Below are 27402 nucleotides of genomic sequence, written 5' to 3'. Positions count from 1 at the left end.
GAGGGTAAAGGATTGACTGCAAAGGGGCAGAAGGGAACTTTCTGGGGTAACGGAAACGTGCTACATCTTGAACTGGGACAGTGGTTAGCCTAGTGTTTTCATCGGCCAGAAATTATAGAACTGTATACGGTATGTAAAATTTCTGGTATTTACTGTATGTAAAGAATATCTCAATAAAGTAGGTTTTTGTTTTGCTTTGTTTTTTAATGAGAGAGCTGCTGGGAAGCATGGAGAACACAGGTGAAGGGAATCTGCTAAAGACCTTCCTGAAAGCATTTGATTTGGAAAAGAAGGAGGCTCTCTTCAATGCCGGTTCAGCCTCCACCGGGCGGTTTAGTGAAACATTCCCCCCGCTAGGGGGCAGTGTCGTAGTCAGTCAGCCACCACCGCGCGTCCACAGGGCCCCCGGCGCCCGCAGGGGCCCAGAGGCCGCAAGACCCCCAGGACGCGCCGAGCTCCGCCCCGTAGCCCGCGGGTTGGGGACTCTCTCCCCCGCGGGGGCCGGGAGAGGTGGTGCCCGCGCCGCGTCCTGAGCGGATGCGGCCTGCGCGGCGCGGCCCCACGCCCTCCGCCCAGCCCCCCTGCGGCCGGCTCGCAGTCCCGCACCCGCACCCGCACCCGCACGCTCTGCTCCGCCACCTCCGAGGGCCTGGCGTCCGAGAGAGGAGCCCGGGCCCCAGGGCGCACGATGACCGCCCCCTCCAGCCCTGGCTGTCGGGCAACGTGGGGCCAGCCCTCTGGCCCCGACTGGCGGAACGCAGGAGGGGATAGAGGCGCCCGCCGCGGGACTGCTTCCAGCTGGCGGCAGCCGGGACCGAGCTGCGTCCCGGGTGAAACTGACCCTGCCTGTCTGGCGCCGCTTCTGCGACAAGGCCCGCGGAAAGACGCCGCGGCGCCTCTCCTCCGACCTTCTTCCTCTCCAAGCAGGTCATCATAGCCTTAGCAAATCCGCCCCCCCCAACTCAGAAATTGTCATTTTGAAGGACAAAGAAGTGTGGCCTAGAGATGTTTTGTTTCACTGTCCCTCGTGCTAAAAAGGGGGCTCCCCTGGCGTGGCGCGCCAAGTAGGGGGCTGCTAGGGGAATGAGCCGGAATGCGGAGAGGGGAGGGCGCAATCACTGCCCGGCGTGCCAAGGCCCGGGAGACACGCGGACCCTCCGTAATCCTCCTCCCCCCGCGGCCACAGCCCACCCCGGGACCTCAGGGGACGCACTTGGGCAGCCCCGCCCGCCGGCGCACTCGTCTCCAGCCCTCTCCGCCCCTCCTGGCGCACTGCGTGGTGCGCCTAGTTCCCCGGACCGGGCAGAGCGGCGGCTGCGCTGAGGACACACCGCACACCTCCCGCCCTCTGGTCGGGGCGGCTCCGGGCCCACCCCCAGAGCAGGCCCTCGGGGTGGGGGGTGCGGACGCCGCCAGCGCCGCAGGTGCAGCCCAGAGGCCGCGCGCCGGTGAGTCGGCCCGAGCAGCTCCAGAGAGTTGATGGGGGTCAGGGAGGTAGGAGGGCCAGGCAGGGAGGACGGGCAGTTGCTTCCCTTCCTACTTTTGCTAGCTGCCAAGAGGCCAGCAGATGCTGGAGACTGGTGAGGCAGGCAGGGGAGCCCACATCATCGCGGGCACTGTCCCCCAGACCCGGGTCTGCGGGCTCTGAGCACTGACCTGCCCCAACCTAGGAGAGTCAGGAGGCTTGCGGTGACGCTTTCTCGGGAAAGGGAGGCGAGGCTGTGAGTAGACTTTAGAGCGCCAGCTTTGGACCCAGACCGAGGCCTAGGCGTGAATCCTCTCCTGGTACCAGCTCGTGTTCTTGCGTGGTTCTGCAACTTTACTAAGCCTCGCTTTCCTCATCTATAAAATGGGAATATGCTACCTTCAGGGTCCCTGTGAGGACGAACCCAAAAGACGCTTCAAAGTGCTGAGCACTAAGTCTGTGAAGCACAGATAGATCTGCATTAATTCAGCGGAGAAGAATCTCCACTTCCGGCCTTGCCAGGTGCACTTCAGGTCATGCCTGCCCTTTCACAGACTGGGAAGATGGGCTCCTTGCCCAGGAATCGCATGGGGGCAGGGACAAGGGCAGAAGCTTGTCGTCCCGGGTGCTGCAGGCAATCCTGCGGGCGAGCCCCTACTGCTCTGGTTGGTGGCAGTCTGGACCTTTGCGGAGGAGGGGGATGGTGAACACACAGTGGCAGAGATGGTTGTAGTTTTCCTTAAGGAGGACATGCCTCACCGTCACTTCTGAACGTCATTCTTCACCCTCAGACACTTTCGCCTCATAAAACTGGGAACCTTTGTCAGAATTAACACCCAGAAACTTCCCACTCTAGAGCAGAGTTCCCATTTTGCAGATGGGAGCCCTGCGTCACAGACAGTTAATAGATACATGCCAGTTAGTGGTCGTACCTTACTGTCTTCCCCTCTCCCTTAGGTGTGTTCAGTGCTATGTGTTGCATTCTCTGTTAATGAAAGGATAAACATGGGCACGTTTGGCCAACCTGGGGAAGGGGGAAGCCAGAGTCAGGCCTTCCTATGCTTCCAGGGTGGGGCGCCCTGCAGGGCTTACTGTGGCCATCAGGGTCGATATGAGGATGAAATCGACGCCAAACAGGCAAAAGGACTCAGGAGAGCCACTCTTACCCTCTGCCCTTGGGATGGACTTCAGAGTTGGGCACAAGATCTTGGCCTTGACGGACATGGTCCTTGTGCGTCTTATGTGAAGATGCCTTTGGCTGTTACAGCGCCGGGGCCGCCGCCTCTGACACTCTCGACCCTGCTGTCTTCAAAACCTGTTCCAAATGCTGGATCCCCAGAAGCGGCCGAACCATGGGATCACCACCCCACCCCCACCCCCGAAAGCAGTGCCCCAGAGCTTTGTCAGGGAGTTTAAGTTTGAAGGTAGGGACATTCCTTGGAAGAAGCCACCACACAATGGCTGCCGTTGTGGGCCACGCTGGCTCACAGCTGTGTCCACAGGGCCAACTCTGGGCTGCGCACACAGTTGGCGCCTTGGGCGGGGGGGGGGGGGGGCACCGAGAGCCGGCCCCGCCCTTGACTTAGCGAGAAAGACAAGTGTCTCCGCACACCCGCGGCTCGCCGCAGCTGCGCGGCCTCCCTTCCCGTCCTCTCGCCCCACTAAAGCGATCTCTTCCCCAGCTTCCCCCCCGCGCCCAGCGCAGTGGTTTCCGCTTCGCAGTACCCCTGCCACCGAGATGGTCTCTCCCTGCTGCCTACCTCCACACAAGCCCCGCACACGCGCTGGGAATGCCCCTGTCTGTGGCTATCAGCGCCCGCTCCCCGGCCCCACAAAGCTCCGTGACCTGGGCGCTGTCACTTTATTCTAGAACCTGCCTCTCCACTGCCCTCCTGGAGACAGTCACCCCGCCCCCCACGTCCCCCAACCCTCCGTCCATCCCGGTCCTGGAGAGGGCCACCCAGCGGTGGCCGCAGGACTGGACCTCCACGCAGGTAGCTTAGCGTACTCGCGTGCAGGCATTAGCAGCCTCGTATCCTGATTGGGTTAAGGTGAGTAGTTGCCACACCCCGTCTTGTTGGCTCCGCCCCCTGGAGCCCTGGGGCCAAGGGACTAGTCCCGCAGTCTCGCCTCCGCCTGGGGAGCCGCAGGGCTGCGGCGCTTGGCTCTTTCTGGAGAATTTCCCGCACTTGTTAAGTTCAGTGTCCTCTTATATTGTCACCTCCTCTGGGGACCTCCGACTCTGTCCTTGACCCTGGCCCCACAGGAGGCCCATCAGGTGGATTCGAGGGGCTGAGATAGACACGAACGGATCCCACACCTGGGGGAATCTCAACCAGACGAGGCTGAGAAGCAATCAGACAGCGCCAGGGGTCCGTGTTCCGCGAAGCACAGGGTTCTGTGGAAATGAGATTGGGGAGGGCTTCTAGGCGATCTCGGCAGTTGAAGCAAAATGAATAATGAAAGAAACCACTGTTATGTTTGTTTTTTCTTTAAGATTTTATTTGTCAGAGAGAGCACAATCAGGGGGAACCGCAGGCAGAGGGAGAAGCAGACTCCCCGCTAAGCAAGGAGCCCGATGCGAGACTCGATCCCAGGACCCCAGGATCATGACCTGAACGGAAGGCAGACACTTGACTGAGCCACCCAGGCATCCCTGTTTGTTTTTTCATGTTGTCTTCACAAGAGCTCTGAGGTGGGTACTATTGTTAACTTCCGTTTACAGAATGAGTGCCCTTTCACCACGAGCAAGTGACAGCAAGGATTTGAAACCGGGCCTACCACGCCAAAGAGGGTTTTAACCTTTATATTATAAGCACATCCAGCAAAGGAAGCAATGTGAGCAAAGACGCTGGGGTGAGAAGGCAGGACAGAAGAGGCGACTACAGAAAGACGTTGTGTTTCTCGAGCGCCAAGTTCTGCATGCACAGAGTGGGGCCAGTGGGGGAGAGTGGGGCCAGTGGGGACTGGTGGGACTTGTAAGCCTTGTAAGCAAACTGTTACCAGTTGGTAAAGCATGCCACTCTTGATTGTGGGGTCGTGAGTTCAGTGAGTTCGAGCCTTACTTTGGATATAGAGATTACTTACAAAAAAGGAGAGAAAGAAGAAAGAAAGAAAGAAAGAAAGAAAGAAAGAAAGAAAGAAAGAAAGAAAGAAAGAAAGAAAGAAAGAAAGAAAGAAAGAAAGAAAGAGAGAGAGAGAGAAAGAAAGAAAAAGAAAGAATTAGAAAACAAAGTTAGTATCACTTAGTGAAGGGGTGAAGAAGGAAGATGACCCCTGGATTTCTGGGCTGAATAATTGGACAAACTGTCATTCCCTCCCTGCTGCAGGGCATGTGGGGGCAGGGCTGGTGCATGGGAAAGTGATGAGTTCTGGCTGGCTGCCCTGTGTTTGAGGTGGGGGCAGAAGCCTAACAGGCAGTGGCTCAGGGTTCCGGGGTCAAACAGACTTGGTCCAACACCTACATTCATCAACCTACTAGTTCTGTCACACTGGGCAAGAAACTTGATCTCTTTAAACCTGTTAATTCATCCATAAGATAGGAACAGTAATAGAATTTTAGGGTTGTTATAAAATGAGAATAAATGAGACAATGTACAGTGTCTGGAACATAATAAGTATTGAAAAATGGCAACGCTATTATCATTGTTATTATTTATTATCAGTAAATCTGAAGCTCAGAGAAGAAGCAATTTAAAGTCATCAAATGGAAATTGAAACCAGGAGAATAAATGAGATGACCCAAAAAGAGTGTAGATGCTTAGAAAGGTGAAAGTTGAAGACCAGGAGCCCTGACATTTCAGGGGTAGACGGAGGAAAAGCAGCCTAAAAATAAATGGTTAGAGAAGAAGGAAAACCACCAGAGCTTGGTGCCGTGGAAGCCACATGTAGGAGCCAAACCGCTGATCCCCTGTCTTCCTTCCTCCTTCCTAACAGAACCTGATGTTGTTAGGGTAAGCACCCTCTGGATTCTGTGCATCTCAGAGGAGGTAGCCCACAGCCCCAGCTCCAAACCAGTGGCTGGGTCGCCCCTGGTAATCCCATTGCACTTGCCAGTGATTGGTTTATGAAGTCTATTTGATCCTCTTCTGACCAATGGGACTTGATGGAAAATCTGTTGAGGGACTTCTGGAAAAAATTTCTTTGATTAAAAAAAAAAAAAAAAGGTGCCCATGAAGGTCAAAACCACAAGGAGATACCACTTCACACTCACTAGGATGACTAGAATCAAAAAGCCAGATAACATCACATGTTGGCCAGGATGTGGAGAACTTAGAACCCTTATACACTGCCGGTGGGACCATAAAAAGGACCAGCCACTTGGAAAACAATCTTGCAGTTCCTCAAACAATTAAACATAGGGTTACCATTATGACCCAGCAGTTCTACTCCTAGGTATATACCCAGGAAAATGAAAAAATTATGTCCCACAGAAACTTATACACAAATATTTGTAGTAGCATTATTCATAATAGCCAAAGTGTGGAAACAACTCAAATGTTCATCAACAGATGAATGGATACACACAGTGTGCTACATCCATATGGTGGAATTATTATTATTTGGCCATAATAACGAGTAAGTACTGATACAGGCTATACTGTGAATGAACTTTGAAAACATGATTTTAAGTGAAAGCAGCCAGCCACAAAAGGCCACATACTGCATAATGAAAGTCCAGAATTGGGAAATCTATGGAGAGGAAGTAGGTAGCAGTTGCTTAGGGCTGAGGTGATGGCAGGGGGTTGGGAGATGATTAAGTAAATGGTATGCATTTTCTTCTTGAGGTGATCACAATGTTCTAAAATTGATAAGGGGTGATGGTCGCACATAACTGTGAATATACTAAAAGCTATTGAATTGAACACTTTTTTTTAAAGATTTTATGTATGTATGTATGTATGTATGTATTTGAGGGAGAGAGAGAGAGGAGAGGGACAAGCAGACTCTGTGCTGAGCACAGAGCCAAATGCAGGGCTCGATCTCACGACCCTAAGATCATGACCTGAGCCAAAATCAAGAGTCAGAGGCTTAACTGACCCAGCCACCCCGCCGCCCCTGAACTGAACACTTTAAATGAGTGAGTTGTATGTTAATTATATCTCAAAAAACTATTTCAAAAGAAGCAACAAAAAAAGTGATACACAAAGAATCTATAGACTCTTCCTCTCAGTGTTGTGTCTGGATGGAATGGCTGAGTTAACCATCTTGCTTCCAGCATGAGGCTGATGTCCACACAAAGAGAGAGGCAGAAATCATAAGGATCACTGGGAAATAGCAAAGGAGCCCCATGAGCTCCAAGCTCTGGTGGTCTTGTCTTATGATGTGATGAATTGTTTAAGCCTATGTGAGTGAGAGCTTTTATCGTTGATTTGTTTGCAAACAATTAGGAACTGTAATCACCACGGGGTTAAATATAGGGAAGTAGCCAAACCACCACAGCTGCCTGCTAGCACCTACGGAGCTAGTGCGTTAGCATGGAACACTGCAGCAGAAAGCTTACCCGTTGGGGTGCCTGCGTGCCTCAGCCGGTTAAGCGGCTGCCTTCGCTCAGGTCATGATCCCAGGGTCCTAGGATCGAGCCCCGCATCGAGCCCCGCATCAGGCTCCCTGCTCAGCGGGAAGCCTGCTTCCCCCTCTGCCTCTGCCTGCCGCTCCCCCTGCTTGTGCTCTCTCTCTCTTGTCAGATAAATAAATAAAGTCTAAAAAAAAAAGAAGAAGAAGGAAAGAAAACTTACCCATCGCCTTGACCTTACTTGCCAAAAGAAAACAGCAGGAGGGAGGATGACTTTTACTTGGCTTCTACTTCCCAAATATCTCCCATCTAATGACCAACTTCTCTTCTCCTTATTCCTACTTCCATCTCAGATCTTCTCTCTAGCATCATTTTTCCTTCTGCCTAATATATATATTATATATCCTTTAGAAAATTCTGAGGGTCTGCTTGTGAAGATCTTTCAGTTTTGATTTGCCAGAAAATATCTTTGTTTTGCCCTCATTCTGAAAAACACTTTTGGATGTGGAAGGTAGACTGCCAGTTATTTTCTTCATTTTCTTTTTTTTCCCCATGTATGTATGTATGTATGTTCTTGTGGGAGGGAGGGTAGCTGGTGTCTGGGCCCTTTTACTGTTCCCTTTCCCCACAGGGTGGACCCAGTTGTGGGCTGGGGCCTGGGGCCCGGGGCCCAGAAGGTCCAGAAGGGTGACAAGGGGCCCTTCGACGTGGAGGCACTGGATGAAATCAGAATGAGATGCGTGGTCAAGTTGGAAAAGCAGGTGAGTGTGGGATGGTTTTGCTGGTGTGACAGAGCTGGTGGACTGCAAAGCTTTGGAGAGCCACGGGGACAAGCACAAGGGGAGGCTGCACTTCTCAGAGCCATGGCCCAGAGCACCCGCTGCCCGGGAGGCCTACGCAGGGCCCGGGTGTCCCCTGCTGCCTGTGCAGAGTTATTTTCTTTTAGCATAGGCATGTCCTCATCCTTGAGGGCTTACTGCCTACAGCTACCTCTGGTACCAAATCACCAGATTGCAGTATGGGAAATAGAAGCCAGCAGAAAAGGAATTTATACAGGGACTGAAAATCATCAGGTGCATTGGAAGAATGGGTTGTAGCTTGGGCCTCAAGGAAGACTCTCGAACACCCAGGAGTAACTCACTAAAGGAGTCACCATTTGTGTGACAATCAGGCAGGTGTAAAGGCTCCCTTGGAACTCAGTCAAATTTAGTTGCTGAGAAGCAGGCCACCACCCTAACTGCAGTTGTGTCTCTGTCCCCACAGCTGGGGACAGACATTGGAAAGCTGCTGCAGGAAAAACTCCATGTCTCCATAACCTTCTTTGCCCAGAGAAGACAATGCCAACTGCAGAAATATGGCCTGTCTCACATCTGCTTTCGCAATTCTTTTTTTTTTTTTTTTTTAAGATTTTATTTATTTATTAGAGAGTGAGCAAGCAAGCATGAGTGGTAGGGAGGGGCAGAGGGAGAGGGAGAAGCAGCCTCCGCAGGGAGCTCAACGACAGGGGGACTTGATCCCAGGACCCTGGGATCATGACCTGAGCCAAATGCAGACGCTTAACCCCACTTAACCGACTGAGCCACCCAGGCGCCCCTGCTTTCTCAATTCCTAAAACCTAATTTGCATAACCCAACTTCAAGGGGATCTACAAAAGGTAGCTTTTTGTTTCCCTGCCTCTTATAGTGTAGGAAGGAATTGTGGAAGTGCTCCCTGTTGTCAAATGGCATGCAGGGTAGGGGCCTGAAGTGGCCATTGGGTTTGACAACTGGAAAAGCAAGGAGGCTCTTGAGGGGGCTGTGTCGGCACAGTGGAGGTGGGCAAAGCCAGACCGTGTCAGGTTGAATGGCCAACAAGATGTGAGGAGCGAATTCGGTGAACGTGGATGGTTTAAGGAATCCTGTGCAGGGCGATGGAGAGAGGGATAGCGGATAGAGGGCACCTCAGCTTCAGAGAGAGTTTTGGTTGGTTGTTTTTCTAGGAATGGTAGAGAATCAGACATGTTTATGACGAAGGGAAGGTGCCAACTGCAGAGAACAGAGGGAGCAAGGAGATATGGAACGGATGGAGAGATTGTGGCTCATGGGAGGGGACGCTTACAATGTATGGAAAGATGCTCTTGATATTTTGCTAAGTGACAAAAGCATATAAAACAAACATTGTGTGGTTCCTTCCCTGCTTAAAAGTCTATTAGATACACTAAAAATTCTCACCAAACTCGATTCCAGGGGTGCAAGGCGCACCCCTGAGATGGAGCAGCCCAGCCAGTGGCCTGGGCGTGGGCAGACTGTGTGGGAACTAGAGGGGCAGAATAAGAGAGGGCTCGGCTGGGATGGGGGAAGCAGACCTATGCTCCTGTAGGCCATATGGCCACAGGCTGGCTTGTTCCAGAGGCCTCGTGTTCAAGTCATTGTCCCAAAGGTCCCATGGTCGCCCACCCTCCCATGCACTGAGGCGCAGCCTTCAGCAGTTCTAGAACCAGCTTCAGAGGCCTAGACGTAGCACCTTTCATCCCATCTACCCTCAATAATTGTGGAGACACCCAACTCCCCAGAGTAGTTTGGGGCACATCCTGAAAAAGCACTGATATGATTCCAGCACGGTCCCCTCACGTTTCCTGTTTCCCCGCAAATAATGACAAGATTCTCTGACCAAGGCTGACTCCTAAGTGCGTGACTTCCTCGAAAATAAGCTGACAGGGTTTAGACTAACTTAGCTTTTCACAAGCCCCATCTTATCTCTCAACATGATTATTTCTTATGCCAACCCCTCTGTATATAAATATAAAATAATAATTCATATATAATCTATCTGGTATTATTACTGTATATGCATCCCAAGTCTGGAACCATTTCTAATCATTATTGGCCCCAGGCTTGGGTTTTTGTTTTTTTTCTTGTGGGGGAGGGGGTACTTAATCATGTGAATTCAGGCTGAAGAGCTATATTGAGGGTAGGCTCATGGCTACACATTCTCAGGGGAGAACCTGTGCCCTCCCTAATCTGATTAGCATTAGATTCCAAGAAAGGAAGTTTTTCTTGAAATCCTCTGTATTATTTATATAAAATCAATTGTAATATGATAATATGTGAGCTGAGCAAAAGGTAAGGAATGCTAAGGCAGCAGAGTAGGGGCTAAGAGAGGTATGTAGAGCCTGGAAGCCAGATTTGGACTAAGGACACATGCAAAACTGAGTGCACATGAGCATGGGTTTTTGTGATCTCTCAACACTGGCAGGACAGAAGATAAATCCTGAAGCCCACTCGAGAGAGAAGCCTAACAGGAGACTCTCTCAAAGCTGGGACTCCAGAGGACTGCATTCTCAATATAAAGGGGACCTAGAAATAAACTATTCCATCCCCAGAGGATTGTAAGGAAAACTGCCTTTCTTGGATCCTGAGGCTAATCGAATCAGGGTGCAGGTGGGGGAATCTCTGTTTCTGAGATTGTAACCACGAGCCTGCCCTCATATAGATTTTTAGCCTGAATTCACATGATTAGGCACCACCTTCCCTAAAAGAAAACAAAAACAAAAACCTGGAGCCAATAATATGACCAAAATTGGTCCCAGATTTTGAGGCCCCCAGGTACCTGACAGAAGCAAGTGTAAATCCCTTTCAGTGGAATTCAGAAATTTGCCCTCATCCCTGGCCTCAAATAATTCCCACAGGTTATGTCCAAGGAATAAATAAAATAAAATAATTTGGTAAACATAGAAGTAAACAGGGCATGATGAGTGAGAACCAGCAGAAATAAGACAGCAGATTCAGGCCTAAAAAGCTTTAGATGTTGGAATTATCAGATATGGTATATCAAAGAAGTATGCTTAATGTAATATAAAAATAAAAGAGGCTTAGGGGCACCTGGGTGGCTCAGTCACTGAGCGCCTGCCTTCAGCTCAGATCATGATTCCTGGGTCCTGGGATCGAGCCCTGCATCAGGCTCCCTGCTCTGCAGGAAGCCTGCTTCTCCCTCTCCCACTCCCCCCTGCTTGTGTTCCCTCTCTCGCTGTCTCTCTCTGTCAAATAAATAAATAAAATCTTTAAAAAAATTAAAAAAAAAATAAAAAGGCTTGAAAATATGACAAAAGAGCAACAAATTTGTGGAAAAAATCAAACAACTCATAGGAAAGAAAAATATAAAATTGAAATGTAAAACTCAATAGGTTTTTTTAAAAAAATTATTTATTTATTTGAGAGAAGAGAAAGCGTGCATGAGTTGCGGGGAGGAGACAAGGGGGAGGGAGAAGCAGGCTCCCGGCTGAGTAGGGAGCCTGATGCAGGACTCAATCCCAGGACCCTGAGATCGTGACCTGAGCTGAAGGCAGATGCTTAACCGACTGCGCCACCCTGGTGTCCCTCAATAGACAGGTTTAACAGCTGGCTAACTACAGCTGAAAGGACGATTAGGGATGTGGAAGATAGAACAGAAGAAATTAGTTGAAAACAGCTCAGACAGACAAAGACATAGAAAATATAAAGTAGAAGTTAAAATGACACGGAAGACAGACCAACAAGGTCTACCATACATTTAATCATACTTCCAGAGGGAGAATAAATAAAAAAGAGAGAAGAGGTAATATTTGAAAAAAAAAAACAGTGGAAGATTACTTTCTATAGATGGAAAAGGACCCTTATCTATATAGTCAGGAAGCCAAAAAGTTTCCAATTATGCTAAAAAGAAATGGACACCCCGAATCATAACATGGTGAAAGCAGAGAACACAATGTATTGAATATTAGAGTACTGGCCCCCACCGGCAGCCCTGAGGTGCCCCGTCCCCAGATGAATTGCTGTCGAAGAGCGATGCCAAGAAGACTGAGTTGGAGCTGGAGGAGGAAGATGACGAGGAGCTAGATGAGACCCGGTTGGAGAGACTGTGGGGACTAACAGAGAGGGTCCCGTCTGGGGCTGGGGCCGCTTTTGATCTTCTCCGTCTTTGTGGCTCAAAGACCACAGAGATTTCCCAGGGCAGCCTTGTGGATTGGGACCACCTCCCTCATGATCCCCGTTCTCCCTGTTGTCCTTGAGACTGAGAAGTTGCAAATGGAGCGGCAGCTCCGGCGACAGCAGATACTTCGTAGTGCCTGACGGAGGCTTCTCAGGAGGCGTGCCAGGGGCTCTACCTTCAGTTCCGGGAAAGATCTGGATTGTTACTCTACGACTTGTCTTGGTGGGACAAGTTTGAAAATTCAGCAGTGTTGGAGCTGATTATTTGGATTCTTTTTTTTTTTTTTTTTTTTTTAACTTTGGCACATTGATCTATGGGCACCTGCTGTGGAGAACTCTCCCCAGTGTCTCACGGAGACCCCCAATTGCAGCTGTGCCCTCCACGCTGTCCCATTTCTGCCGTCCTCACTCTGATAGCAGAGCGCAGCGATGCCGACGGTCCCTCCAGCTCTGGCCATCCCACCCTTTCACTAAGTAACTCGTGACGGGAAGGTCGCCTCACCATCCCATTGTGGCATAGGAACTGATACCCCTGGGAAGGATGCACCCCCGGCCATTTTTGTTTTAAGCATGGAGATGGCGGGAAGGGACACGCGCACAATGCTTTACAGCTGTGGTTGTAAAGCAGCCGCTGTGATTTCTGTATTGGCTAGGAGGGAGGGCTGCGGGCAGTCTTAACCCCAGGGTGGGGACTGAGGACGACAGAGCAGGAGCTCATTTTCCCTGCCCATTTTGGCTATCAGAGACGTGTGTGTCTGAAACAAAAAAGTGCTCGATTTTATTTTATTTTATTTTATTTATTTATTTATTTTTTAAGATTTTATTTATTTATTCATGAGAGACAGAGAGAGAGAGAGAGGCAGAGGCAGAGGCAGAGGGAGAAGCAGGGTCCCTGCGGAGCAGGGAGCCCGATGCGGGACTCGATCCCGGGACTCCAGGATCATGACCTGAGCCGAAGGCAGATGCTCAACCGACTGAGCCACCCAGGCATCCCGAAAGTGCTCAATTTTAAATATTAAAAATGGTTCCAACAGAAAACATAAAAATAAAAAATAAGTATTAAAATGATATACTAGTAAATACTAAATAAAAGAAAGCTCATATAACTATATTAATATCAGAGAAGATATTTTAGGGACAAAACATTAGAGATAAAAAGATAACTGTATAGGGGCACCTGGGTGGCTCAGTCGGTTAAGCGTCCGACTCTTGATTTCAGTTCAGGTCATGATCTCAGCGTCATGAGATGGAGCCCTGCATTGGGCTCCATGCTCAGTGGGGAGTCTGCTTGAGATTCTCTCCCTCTCTCTCTCTCTTTCCCTCATCCCCTCCCCACCCCCATACAAGCACTCTCTCTCTAAAATAAATAAAAAGATTTTTAGAAAAAAAAAACTGTATAATGATAAAATATTCAATTTTCCAATAAGGTATGACAGTTCTAAACTTTTATAAAAACAATGACATAGCTTTAAAAATGAGCTAAAATGACAATTTACAAGGAAAATTAGACAAGTTCACTACCATATGAGCTATTTCATCCAGATTTCTGTGATATGTAGAATAAGGAGTGGAAAATTATTAAGGATATAAAAGGTTTGAGCAACACAATTAAACTTGATCTAACAAACATGCATGGAACTCTATATCCAGTAACTATAGGATATATGGTGTTCTCAAGCATCCATGGAATGTCTACAAAAATGGACCATTAAACATTAAATGTTGGAGGTGGAGAGGGATGAATAGGCAGTGCACAGAGGATTTTTAGGGCAGTGAAAATACTCATTACAATACTGTAATGGTAGATACGTCATCATACATTTGTTCAAACCTATAGAATGTTCAACATCAAGAGTGGGAACTGTGATGTAAACTGTGGACTTTGGATGATGATGATGTGTCAAGGTGGGTTCATCAGTTATAACAAATGTACTGCTCTGGTGGGGGATGTTGATAATGAGGAGGGCACTATGCATGTGTGGGGGAGGGGGATATATGGGAAATCTCTATAACCTTCCTCTCAATTTTGCAGTGAACATAAAACTGCTATAAAAAATTAAGTCTTGGTCAAAAAAATCAAATTCTTCAACCATAAAGCATTAGTCAAAGAAGAAATTACAATGGAATTTTTACCAACTAGGGTCCTTGGGTTCTCCAAGCAATAGAAATTTACTAGAGTCAAGTTTACTAGAGGCAAAAGGAAGTTCCAGGCAAGGCTTTTATGGGGGTTTATGCTCCAGCACCAGGGAGACAGCACAAAGGAAAGTGTTTTTCATGCCAGCCCTCCAAACAAAAGCAGGGGAAAGTTTTTAAAGAGATTGTGGCAGGAAAGGAGTGACGTCTGAGTATGCAGGGTGGAGAGAGACAGAGGAAGTCATGTGCGCAGACGCAATGGAGAGGACATGCTTCCTTATGCATTGCATGTCGCATTAGTATGTGAAATCTGTACCCCCAGGTGTGGTTTTTAGTATTTTAACGAGGGGAAAGGTCAGTGATAGGCCAGCGCTGGGGTCCATCCTGGCGCAGACTAGTTTGAACCCTTCCTTTGGTAAGCATCCTGCTTCTGCATTCCCGCAAGATATGCTAGTCAAGAGGCATAGGGTTTCAGCTATCAAGGAACAGTGGATTTCCTGGTCAGGATTGAGGGGACTCCAGTCCAGTCCCTGCTCTGTCTCAGAATTAGAAAAGATTTATAACCACAGGTGATGAAAATATGAAAAGATTATACAACATAACTTGTTAATAGTTAATAGATGCAGTTAATACAGTATTTAAAGGGATAAAGAAGATATGGTATATATATATACAAAAATGTATTATCTTAAATATTTCGCATAAAAAGGGGGTTCAAAAATTAATGAGCTCAAAAGTTAAAGGCTCAAAATTAATGAGCTAAGTGTCCATATTAAAAGGTTTGAAATAAAACAGCAAAATAATACTCCAAAAAAAAAGTAAACAGAAGGAAAAAATAAAGCTAAGAAAAATTAATTAAAAGGCACCTGCAATTTTTCAAAAAGATTCATAAAGTTGACAAAATGCTGGTGAAAAGGATCAAGAAGCAAAAAGAAAGCATAAGAAACCAACATTATAGGAATAGAAATGAGTCGGACGCCTGGGTGGCTCAGATGGTTAAGCATCTGCCTTCGGCTCGGGTTATGATCCCAGGGTCCTGGGATCGAGTCCCGCATCGGGCTCCCTGCTCCTTGGGAGCCTGCTTCTCCCTCTGCTTCTCTCTCTCTCTCTCTCTCATGAATGAATAAATAAAATCTTTGAAAAAAAAAAAAAGGAATAGAAATGAGTTAAGAATACAAGCCACAATTTGGAAAAGGATATTTGTCATGCAGTTAATATAAAGAATATATAAAGAATTCCTACAAAGAGTAAGAAAAATGGCCAGAAGGGATCCCATGGAAGAAACAAAAATGTTCCACAAGCATTTGAAAAGGTGTTTGACCACATTAGTGATCAGGGAAATGCATGTAAATATTCCCAAGATTCACAAAATCAAATGTTAGACAATCCCAAGCATAAATCAGCATATGAAGCAGGGGACACTGTAATATCTGCTGGTTGGCAGGACCTTTGGAAAACCGTTGGGCATTGTTTAATGAAGTTAAGATTATGCATGCCCAAGACTCAGGGATTCCATTTCTAGGTATGTAGTTCAGAGAACTCTTGTATAAGAATGTTACAGCAGCATTCTTAGGAATAGAAAAATTTGCCAACACCTGGAGATGCTCTAGCAGATAAACAACAGTCAGAACGATAAAAAAATTTTAATATATTCATCCAGTGGAATACCACAGAGCAATGAAGAGGACCTGCAGGGAACAGCATGAATACCATCACCAGAATCTTGAATAAAAGACACGAGTCACTGGTAGGTTACATGAAGAACTATCCCATTGATCTAAAATTCAAACACAGGGGCGCCTGGGTCACTCAGTTGGTTAAGCATCTGCCTTTGACTCAGGTCATGATCTCAGGATCCTGGGATAGAACCCCGCATCAGACTCCCTGCTTGGCAGGGAGTCTGCTTCTCCCTCTCCCTCTGAACCCCCCCTGCTTGTGCTCTCTTGCTCTCTTTCTGTCAAATAAATAAATAAAATCTTTAAAAAATAAAAAATAAATAAAATTCAAACACAGAAGGGTGCCTGGGTGGCACAGTCGGTTAGGTGTCGGACTCTTGGTTTCAGCTCAGGTTGTGATCTTGGGTCATGAGATTGAGCCACACTCAGTGTGGAGTCTGCTTGAGACTCTCTCCCTCTGCCCCTCCCCCCACTCTCTCTCTCTCTTTCTCAAATAAATAAATCTTTTACAAAAATAAATAATAAATAAAATTCAGTTATAAACCCTGAATTATCTAGAATGTGATGGTCAGGGTTTTTTTGTCAACTTGACTAAACGATAGTCCCCAGTTAATCAAACTTAATCTAAATGTTGCTGTGAAGGTATTTTGTAGATGCAATGCAAGTCCACAATCAGTTGGCTTTATTTTTTTAAAAAGATTTTATTTATTTATTTGAGAGAGAGAGAGCAACAGAGAGCATGAGCAGGGAGGAGAGGGAGAAGCAGACTTTCCGAGAGCAAGGAGCCCAACGTGGGGCTCAATCCCAGGACCCTGGGATCATGACCTGAGCTGAAGGCAGACGCTTTACCGACTGAGCCACTCAGGTGCCCCTCAGCTGACTTTAAATAAGGGAGGTTATTCTAGATAATCTGGGTAGACCTGATAGAATCAGTTGAAAGGACTTTAGAACGAACCAAGATGTTCCTGAATAAGAAACTTCCCTCTGTGGACTGCAGCTTCATCTCCTGCCCCAGAGTGGCCTGCCCTTCCTAATGCCCTATAGATTTCAGATTTGCCTAGGCAGCCCCCCAAATGCATAAGCCAATTCCTTGCAATAAATCTTAATGTATATCTCCTATGGTTTGGTTTCTCTTTCTCTGGCTGAACCCTGACTAATACGGACTTTATAACTGTAAGTGGTTCTAGAGGAACAGAATCTCATGAGTTTTCTGAATAGAGGTTCTGGGTTTTCTGGAATTGGTTGTCTAGACTGATTAGATTTAAAGGCACTATTTCGAGTGGTAAAGAGAGCACTGGTAGTCCATGGAGTGATGGCATTTGAGATACCCCAGGCAAGGCTTTGGGTGACCATGTATATGATGCCTTTGCTGGGCCTCAAATTCCCAGCTCAAGATCCTCATAAAATGACCTGTGTGTGCCCCCAAAGAGACGCTTCTCTCTTGTTACTTGCGGGGCTGAAATTGCTGGAAACCAAACTCATAATCTCATCGTGTGAGCTGCTAAATTACAATGCACTTTGAATCCTAGCCTGGAAGGAAAGTTAAAGTGAGGGTATGTGAGCGGCACAGAGGTGCAAGCCCCTGACTCCCAGGGTCCCCAATAGACCGGTTCAGCCACTCTCTGCTGACAAAATCCAAAGGCAGAGAGACAAGTGGTGGTGGAAGAGGAAAGGAATTTATTTCAGGGAGGCCAACACTGGGAAGACATGGGACTATGCAGGTGGGCAGGAAAGGTCAGGTCGGCCATTGTCTTGGGGTCAGTCGCATGGGGCTTGCTGGCTCAGGGCAGTCCTAATTGCTTGAAGGGGTAGGTTTGGTTCCCCTCAGGGGATGCTTTGCCTGCAGGGTCTTTTGCCTGAATTAAGAGATAAGCTGGAAAGAAGAATTTAATCAGTGATAAAGTACAGACTAAGACCAAAATGGAGGAAATTGAAGTCCTCTTTCAGGCATTGCTTGGGGAGGAATGGGATCCTTGCTTGCATCCCAGCACCAAGTGTAGCCTCACCTTATCTCCCTAAAAGTCAGGATATTCATTCACTGGCACTGAAAAAGAATCTGTATAATTCAGTCCAAAAGCTCGAGCAGAGACTGCAAAAGTTATCTTTCAAACTTCTTGAGGTATTAGTATCGAAATGCTCCTTGTCAGCACCTGCTGGATTCCTGTCATGTTGCTTCACTCTCTCTCCTCTCCTCTGCTGTGACATATTCCACCTGAGAACAACGGCTGTTTAAGGTCAGGCTTTAAAATATCAAAGTCAGGAAACAGTCACCATATGTATTCTTGGAGGAGAGTCAAACTTGTTTTTCTGTTCACCAGAGATGATGTGAGGGTGTTGATATCTGAGATATAGGTCCATCATGCAATGGGCTCAGATTCCTACTGATCTTTGAGTCCGGGGGCGGGTTAAGAATCCCCATGATGAGGAAGGGTCTTCGTGTGCTCAGGCTGTTATCACAGAATACCACAGACTGGGTGGCTTATTTCTCACAGATTTGAGGCTGGAAGTCCAAGATAAGGCGCTGGCATGGTGAGGGCCCTCTTCCTGGCACAGAGCACACCCACTCTGTCCTCACAGGATGGGAGCGATGAGGGAGTCCTGCGGGGCCTCTTTTCTAAGAACACTAATCCCATTCATGAGGGCTCCACCCAGAAAGGCCCCCTCGCAAAGGCCTCCCCTTTCTCACACCATCACATCCGGCATTAGGATTTCAACATCTTAATGGGGTGGGGCACACACGTTCTGACCACTGCAGTGAGTTCTCATCACCTTCCAAAGGTAAATTTCAGGGCGGGCGAAGGTTGGAGGGAGCGACTGGAGATGGTGTCAAATGTCGTTTATTTTTGTGGGGAAATGGATGGAATGCACTGAGGTCCCCAAGTTTTCAGAAGTGCAAGAGACAGGCTGCCATGCTTGCCCGGGGACAGGAGCTGGTGAACAGGATGGGGCTGTGAGACCTGTATTTGGAGGCCACTCTAAATCCCATTTGCAGATATCATATTTAGACACGAGCAAATATGGTTAGCAAGTAACTAGGTCATTCCGCAGAGGCCTCAGTTTCCCTGTATGTAAGATGGAGAGAGTAAAGGACTCCAGGGTGGCTCAGTCGGCTAAGTGTCTGCCTTCGGCTCAGGTGATGATTCCAGGGTCCTGGGATGGAGTCTCGCATCGAGTCTGCTTCTCCCTCTGCCTGCAGCTCCACCCTGCTTTTGCTCGCTCTCTCTCTTTTTTTTTTTTTTTTTAATTTTTTTTTTAAGATTTTATTTATTTATTTGAGAGCGAGAATGAGAGAGAGAGAGCATGAGAGGGGGAGGGTCAGAGGGAGAAGCAGACTCCCTGCAGAGCAGGGAGCCCGATGCGGGACTCAATCCCGGGACTCCGGGATCATGACCTGAGCCGGAGGCAGTCGCTTAACCAACTGAGCCACCCAGGCGCCCTCTCTCTCTCTTTCTGTCTCTGTCTGTCTTTCTGACAAATAAGTAAGTAAAATCTTTTTTAAAAATGGCGATAGTAAGACCCACGGCCCCAGAATGTAGAAAGGATGAAATGAGATACACACATGAAGTTCTGCTACTTAGTGGGCACTTATAAATAGCAGCTCTTATTGTATGTAGAGTTTTGAGTTTGTTCAGACAACTGAACATATTATGATTCATCTTATAACAACTAACAAATGCTGTCCTCAGCAGATGCAGGTCCGTGGAACCAGAACAGCATCTGTAGTGGACTGAGAAGCCATTCTAGGCTCTTGGCGTGGGGTCTTGGCTAGCAGTTTGATCTGAAGATGGCAGTCCGGGCACTGTGGGGCAGCCTCAGCCTGCTCCGCCTGCTGTGGTGCCTCCTGCCACAGACAGGCTACGTGCACCCGGATGAGTTCTTCCAATCACCTGAGGTCATGGCAGGTAAATTCCCTGCGTGCGGTTAAGTTAAGCTGCAGCAAAGTCTGGATTGTTGCTGTTTGGATATTCAGGGGGAGGGAGAAACTACATCTGTGTGATTGAGCAGTAAATCCATGCGCCTCTCTGGAATAAGAACTTAGGTGTGGGGATTTCACATCTCCTTCCTGACCGGTGACATTGACCTTCTGGATGATACTAATGAAACGCCATTCTCTTTGATGTTTTCCTGCTTGGACCAACAGTACAGGTTATTCATAGTGAAAGCTGCTTCGGACTTCTCAGTGGAGAGATTTTAGAGTTGGGCTTCCTGGGTGCTTGGGAAACTTACACAGGGCTGTGGTCTGAGATACTGAAACTTTTCTTCTCTAGGTTCATCTGAGGTGTAAGGGAATCCAGGCCTGGAATGCTCACTTGTTAGAATTTATCTGCAGAGGGGTGTAGGATACATCATGAGAATGGTTGCCAGGGACTGTGAGGCTTTTCAGATGCTGTGGGCACATGGCTTCCTCCTCATGGTTCAAAATGGCTGCTTGAGCTCCAGCCATCAAGTCTAAAATGAAGTCTTTCCAGCCACTGGAGAGGAGATGGGCATGCCTGCTCTCTTTAAGGGCATATATTTTTTTTTTAAGATTTATTTTTAAGCAATCTCTGTACCCAACGTAGGGCTCAAACTTACAACCCCAAGATCAAGAGTCACATGCTTCTCTGAGTGAGCCAGACACCTCTTTAAGGGCGTATTTTGAATGTCACATACTTTTTGCTCATTTCCATCCCGATGGTCAGAATGTATTACGTGAACACACCTAGCTGTGAAGGAAGCTGAAAAATAGTCTTTATATCTGACCAAATGCCCAACTAAAGAGACTAAGGAAGGAAGGAAGCAATGGATACTGGGGAGACATGCAGCTGGCCCTGCCATAGGGCTCACAGCTGGATTTGTTTCTTCAGGTGAAAGGTCCAGTCTTTGCCACAGTTTTTTTAACCTGAGCCAGTAAAAAAAAAAAAAAAAGACAGATTGATCTGACCTTGATTTTGTTTCCCTTTCACCTTCCCTTTTTTAAGGTATTTATTTATTTATTTTAGCCACAAGGGGCAGAGGGAGAGAGAGAGAATTTCAAGCAGACTCCCCACTGAGCACGGAGCCTCAAGCAGGGCTGGATCTCAGGACCCTGAGATCATGACTTGAACCCAAATCAAGAGTCAGATGCTTAACCGACTGAGGCACCCAGGCGCCGCTCCCCTTCACCTTCTGACATGGAAAGAGAAGACAGCGAAGAGCCTGTAGGAATAAGTAGAAGTCAAGAGCCCCAAGCAGCCAACAGTGTTATCAAGGCTGAGATGTGGGGCTTGGAGCTGAGATGCAGAAATTAAGAGCTGGGTTCGCTCACCCCCACCCCTCAGAGCTCTGAGACACTGCGGGACAGGAGCCCAGACCAGCCCCAGGAAGCCAAGCAGGTTTTTAATTACATGAGTACTGCTTGAATACACTCTTCTAAACATCTTAAGTATCACAGACAACACCAAAGTCGCTTCTGACCATAACCGTAATCGCTCGTTCCCTTCCCCGGCCTCACGCGCCTGTCCTGAATAACAACCATCATCACAGGGATGGGTTTTTGACTCTGACTTTGGAGTCTTTAGCACTCCACGGAGGGGACTGGAGCCTCCCCCTGCCCCTTCCCCCCACACACCTTGCCCAGGGCACATAGTCCCCTCACTTCCCAGGCGTGCTTCCCCCGGGCCCCCTCCACAGGGAGACCTCGGAAGGGCTGAGCTCTCCTATATTCATTTCTATTGCTGCCTAACAAATCAGAGGTCAGGTAGGCGCTCTCTGCTCAGGGTGTCACAGAGTTGAAAGCAAGGTCTGGGCTGTGCTGAGTACTTGTCTGGAAGCTATGGGGGAGAAGCTGTTCAAAGCTCATTCTCGTCTGTTGGACAAATTCGGTTTATTGCTGCTGTGGACCTAGAGGCCACTCATGTTCCTTGCCAGGGGTCCCTCCACCTTTGAGCCAGCAACATGCATCAAGTCCTCAAGGTTTGAATCTCTGATGTCCTCTTCTGCCACCAGCTGAAAAAATTCTCTGCTTTTAAAGGGCCCGTGTGGTTACATCAGGCCCACACCGGGTTACCACCTATCTAATGGTCGCTGTCCTCTGCCACATAACCTAAGCACCGGAGTAAAACCCATCATCTCCAGAGTCCCGGGGATTGTGCGGGGCACGCTCACGAGGGGGTGGGAGCATCTTGGGGCTGTATCCCCTGCTCTTGGACCTGGCTCACCTCCGCTTCTCTGTCCGCAGAGGACATCCTGGGCGTCGAAGCTGCGCGGCCTTGGGAATTCCACTCCAGCAGCTCCTGCCGCACGGTGCTCTTCCCACTGCTGACCTCCGGCTCCGCCTTCTGGCTGCTCAGGCTCTGGGAACAGTGGGGGCCGTGGCCGGGCCCCGTGAGTGGCTACGTGCTGCTGGTGGGGCCCCGACTCCTCCTCACTGCCCTCTCCTTCGCCTTGGACTTGGCCGTGTACCGCCTGGCCCCGCTGTGGGGGGCGGAGCGCTGGAACGCCCTGGTCCTGCTCTCTGGCTCCTATGTCACCCTGGTCTTCTACACGAGGACCTTCTCCAACGCCATCGAGGGACTGCTCTTCGCGGGGCTGCTGGTGCTGGTGTCCCCCCGGTTAGCTGGGAGCCCCACACCCAGGAAGCCTGCTCCGGGCCCGTGGGCGCACAGCTGGCTCCTGGGGGGCATCGTGGCTGCTGGCTTCTTCAACCGGCCCACGTTTCTGGCCTTTGCTCTGGTCCCACTCTTCCTCTGGAGCACCTGTGGGGCCGCAGACCCTGGCTTCAGGTCGCTGGCGAAGGAAGCCCTGGCGCTGCTCCCCGGGGCGAGCCTCGTGGCGGCCGTGTTTGTGGCTGTGGACAGCTGGTATTTCTCCAGTCCCTCTCAATCCAGTACCCTTGTTCTTACACCTGCCAACTTCTTGTACTACAACCTGGATCCTCAGAACCTGGCGAGGCATGGCACACATTTGCGGCTCACTCACCTGGCAGTCAATGGTTTCCTGCTCTTCGGGATGCTGCATGCCCGGGCCCTGCGCGCGGCGTGGCAACAGCTGCAAGGCTGCCTCCGGGCCTTTGCACAAATGCGCTTCCGGAGGGCTCTGGGGGGCCGGAGCCTGCTGTCTGGCCCCGGGTCTCACCTCCTGCTCCTCTACTTCACGCCTCTGGCCCTGCTATCTGCCTTTAGCCACCAGGAGGCTCGGTTCCTGATCCCCCTCCTGGTCCCCCTCGTCCTGCTTTGTAGTCCACAGACCCAGCCTGTGCCCTGCAAGGGCTCCCTGGTCCTCTTCAATGTCCTGGGTGCCCTCTTCTTTGGCTGCCTGCATCAGGGGGGCCTAGTGCCCGGCCTGGGGCACCTGGAGCAGGTGGTTCATGCACCTGCGCCCCCCAGCCTACCCACCCACTACACACTCCTCTTCACCCACACCTACATGCCCCCCCGGCACCTTCTCCACCTCCCGGGCCTGGGCTCGCCCGTGGAGGTGGTGGACATGGGCGGGACCAAGGACTGGGTCCTGTGCCGAGCCCTGAACAACTTCACAAGACAACCAGCCTGCCAGGTGGCTGGTGGGCCGTGGCTCTGCCGCCTTTTTGTGGTGACCCCCGGCACCGCCAGGCCTGCCATGGAGAAGTGCCACTTCCCTCTCAAGAGTGAGACACTCCTGTTTCCCCACTTGACCCTGGAAGACCCACCAGCCCTGTCCTCACTGCTGAGCGGGGCTTGGAGGGACCATCTCAGCCTCCACATCTTGGAACTAGGGGAGAAGCCTGACAATGTGACCGAAAAGCCACCGCCCACGATTCAGCCATAGGGGAAGGCACCACTCCACCTTCTCTGTGGGTAGCTGGGCTGGAGCAGAGCCCTGATTCTCTTCCTTTCCTTTCCCTTCCGCAATTCCCACTACTGCCTCTCCTGTGCCTAGGCTTTGGCTGCTCTGCCTTCTGGGTAAGCTGGCACCCTTTTCCCCTTACAGACCAAAGATCTGGCCAGGGTCCCCAAAGAAGCTGGTGTAACCAATGTCGGGTGAACAGCCCCATGTCTGTTCCTGCCCTATCCCTTCTAGCCACTGTGATGTTTTGGAATGTAAGAGCACCTGGTTATGAAAGGAGAGAGATCTGCTAATGACATTCCTGAATGACCTCTCTCAAACCTTCCAGGACGCCTTACCTCTTGCCGTCATGATAACCCTCCGGCTTCCTGGGTCACCGGGAAGGAGGCAGTGTGGTGATGTAGAGAGAGCAGGCAGCTCCGACTCCAGAGACCCGACGTCTAGTCCCTGGTCTGCCTGCCACTCCCTGGCTGTGTGGTCTTAAGAAAGCCCCTTCCCCTCACCTAGCTTCAGTTCCCAATCTCTCCAGTGGATAAAAGCATCTAAGAGGTGTCTGCCAGCTAACACTGCGTCATGCCCTGGTCTGCAGCACATGTCCCCTGGCTAAACAGGCACATCTGTCCCAAAGCTCTTTAAGCAGCATGGGTGTGGCACTCTGGTGCCTGCTGTCTCATTACCAAAACAAGTAGTTCTGGAACTTTTCTCCCCATCCTCCTCTACGCCTGTCCCCGAGAGAGGGGGTGGGACCTTTCTGCATCTCACCCTTTAAGGGTCATTCTCTGGGACTGGGGAACCCAGATGTTCTCCCTCCTCAGCCTGCCCGAGTGGGAATGGAGAACACACAATGCTGTTAGCTGGCTGCACTTGAGAACTCTCTGGTGCTCCCAGAGGCTTCTTAAATGCGATCTGGTCACTGTCCAAGCTCAGAAACCTCTTCACAGGATGGAGCGGAGCACCTGCTGCTCTGGTGAAAGCCATCACAGCCCAGGCGCAGTGCTCCCCACATTTGGGGCACCGCTGCCAATCCACTGGCAACGTGAGGAGCTGCGGCACTCGACCTGTCCTCATCCTCCCTCCTCAAATCCCTACCGCCTCCTGCGAATAAGCGGCATGCAGGCCACAGAATCAGCGAGCTGGAAATCAGCGCAGAGCTGGAGACCAAACCGATACTAATGACCAAGCCTGAGCACTCTTCTAGTCCTGCCTTCTGCTGGCTGAGGTTTGGGGCAACTGGGAGCAACGGCACCGGGTCGTGCCGCTCTGGGGCAGCTGCTCATCTTGGCGCCACGCCCTCCTCAGGCCCCGAGCAAGAGCAGAGTCAGTGATATGCCGGTCAGTGCTCAGCAGCCCACTCTCTGGGGGCAGAAAAGCCCCCATGTGTAGCATTGGCCGATTTCCGTGGCATAAATACTCCCACCTTGGCTGATTTCAAACTACCAAAATGATGCTACTGAACTCCAAGTTGGGAGGAGATGCCAAAGATCTGCTCTCAGGAGCCAGTAGACGTTGGCTCCAGCAAACTACTGCACATTTCCCTCTTTTAAATTCCGTAGCACCCATTCATGTCAATGCATTGCTCTTGTGGTTTATGTTTCTATGAACCTCTGATTTGTCTTCCTATCCCTAGAGCTTAGCATCATCTCTGGCACACAGTAAACACTTACTGTTTACTGTGCAGCCAAAGATGGCTTTTCTGCCCAAGTGCCATCTTGGAGACACCCCGGACTCTAGGGTCCCAAAGCTTCTTGGGACTTTTGCCTCTTCTCTCCCCCAGTTGCATCCACAATCTCAGAATTCCCTGGAGGAATTCCAGGGAATTGGTTGTAGCAGTCCATGTAGATTGTTGGTCTGGCCTCTAATAAATTTGTCCATAAAGTGTTGATATCTAGGTCTATGTAGCATCAAGGGGTGAATCAGAATTGCCCCGCAAGATAGCAGGATAAGTTGCTTCCCTGCTTCGCTTTCTGGCAGAACTTAGAAAAGCTTGAAAAGCTTGCCGGGAGATTGCCACTGGGGGTGGTGGGAAGAATTTGATGTTTCTCTTCAGTAATAGGGTAACTGGTGGGATGGCAAGCCAGTGACTACAATCATTGGAGGCTTCTCCAGTGAAGCAGGAGGCATCCAAATGACCTGTAGCTGGAGCAGAAAGGACCGTTTTCTCTCTCTGCTCCGACTCCCTCTAAAAAATGGAGGGAACTTAGTTCTTACACACTTCCTCCATGAGAAACAAACAAATGCCCCCTTCTCTTGCTTTCTCTCCTTCCTTACCAAAATGACCAATTTGTCCAGTAGTTTCATTGCTTCCGGCACTGCTTCCCTTTTTTTTTTTTTTTTTAAAGATTTTATTTATTTATTTGAGACAGAGAGAATGAGAGACAGAGAGCATGAGAGGGAGGAGGGTCAGAGGGAGAAGCAGACTCCCCGCCGAGCAGGGAGCCCGATGCGGGACTCGATCCAGGGACTCCAAGATCATGACCTGAGCTGAAGGCAGCCGCTTAACCAACTGAGCCACCCAGGCGCCCCACTGCTTCCCTTTTTGTCCCTGCCCATCTGGAGAAAAGACCTACCAGTGAGTGTGCTTACCTATGTTGAGGGTAGGGAGTCAGGCTGGGGACTGCTAATATTCTGCCGCTGAGATCCAGAGACAAATGTGGCAGAAAGGCCATAGAAGGAACAAGCTCCTCAGGCTCCTCACCGCCAGCCTCAAAGGAGAATCCAGAGTTGCCTATGGTCTGGGAGGAGTATTTGTCCTTTGGTAGGATAGGAGGGTAGGATGCCAAACCAGGACTTTGGTCATTCGGAGTGGGACTTCGGGCCTCAGAGAGGATTAAACAGCAGCACTTCTGATGGGATATCAAATCAGAAGTATGAACATTAGGAATGTTACTTTAGCTTCTCCATCCCCACAGGAGGTCTCTCCGGCCCTATCCAGCTCCTTCTCTGTAATTATCAGAAAGGCCAGGATATGGGGTGCCTGGGTGGCTCAGTCGTTAAGCGTCTGCCTCGGCTCAGGTCATAATCCCGGGGTCCTGGGATCGAGTCCCATGTCAGGCTCCCTGCTCCGCGGGAAGCCTGCTTCTCCCTCTCCCACTCCCCCTGCTTGTGTTCCTGCTCTCGCTGTCTCTCTGTCAGATAAATAAATAAAATCTTAAAAAAAAAAAAAAAGGCTAGGATATAAATTCTGGCTGGTCACCAGCCTAAAAGCATCTCCCATGGCTTCAAGCTTTCTAGATTGCACAATTAATTGTGGGGCCTAATTAGAGGTGATCAGAAAATCAGTCAGAAGCTTCATATGACAAGGCATTTCTGTATACTATGGATTTCCTACTCATGGGTCCATTAGCTATCTTGATTGTATCCCAGACCCTCTAAAACTGATAATAGGAATCCAGGTAGCTTGTTCCGTAATAGGCAGGTCCAGCGCCCAGTGGTGATAACGGGGTGGGGGACATGAAGGCCGGCATTAAAGGTCAGGGCAAATGCTACAGAGACTTGTGGTTAAGGACTTAGGCCTTGGAGTCAAACGCATGTATTCACATCCCAACTCTGCAAGGATGCGGCCTACATTTCCTCATATGAAAGTGATTGTAAGAGCACCTGGGTGGCTCAGTCGTTAAGCGTCTGCCTTCGGCTCAGCTCATGATCCCAGGTTCCTGGGATCAAGCCCCACATCGGGCTTCCTGCTCACCGGGGAGCCTGCTTCTCCCTCTGCCTACTCTGCCTGCCGCTCCTCCTGCTTGTGCTCTCTCTCAAATAAATAAAATCCTTAAAAAAAGAAAAGAAAGTGATTGTAAGGAGTGAGATAACCCCGCCCGGAGTGCAATTAGCAAGTACCAGCACAGAGTAAGCACTCCAAATGCGCGAACGAGTATTACCATGGGC

At 49.5% G+C, this 27402-nt stretch overlaps 1 protein-coding gene across 2 annotated transcripts; it reads left to right on the top strand.

The window, feature by feature from the left end:
- Positions 1–415: 415 nt before the first annotated feature.
- Positions 416–27311, top strand: PIGZ (phosphatidylinositol glycan anchor biosynthesis class Z). Of its 2 annotated transcripts, none has more exons than XM_064577271.1 (5): positions 416–1448; positions 3963–4160; positions 7612–7741; positions 19425–19637; positions 21935–27311. In XM_064577271.1, exons 4-5 carry the CDS (start codon positions 19520–19522, stop codon positions 23500–23502), a joined length of 1686 nt encoding a protein of 561 aa, XP_064433341.1. In that variant the 5' UTR covers positions 416–1448; positions 3963–4160; positions 7612–7741; positions 19425–19519; the 3' UTR covers positions 23503–27311. The 2 variants fall into 2 exon arrangements, with proteins under 2 accessions (XP_064433341.1, XP_054360235.1); XM_054504260.2 differs by having other exon boundaries at positions 19422–19637.
- The last annotated feature ends 91 nt before the right edge of the window (positions 27312–27402 follow it).

The sequence above is a fragment of the Mirounga angustirostris genome, unplaced genomic scaffold (genome assembly GCF_029215605.1).
Source record: "Mirounga angustirostris isolate CCGP_5_RB_7025 unplaced genomic scaffold, mMirAng1.0.hap1 SCAF_1, whole genome shotgun sequence".
Lineage (NCBI taxonomy): Eukaryota > Metazoa > Chordata > Mammalia > Carnivora > Phocidae > Mirounga > Mirounga angustirostris.
This window is presented reverse-complemented; position numbering and strand designations above follow the sequence as displayed.

Bases quoted from the DNA above. Each gene is read 5' to 3' on its own strand.
- PIGZ (XM_064577271.1), top strand. From the start codon at position 19,520: ATGGCAGTCCGGGCACTGTGGGGCAGCCTCAGCCTGCTCCGCCTGCTG. The intron at 19,638-21,934 runs GTAAATTCCCTG...CTCTGTCCGCAG, and splicing joins ATCACCTGAGGTCATGGCAG to AGGACATCCTGGGCGTCGAA.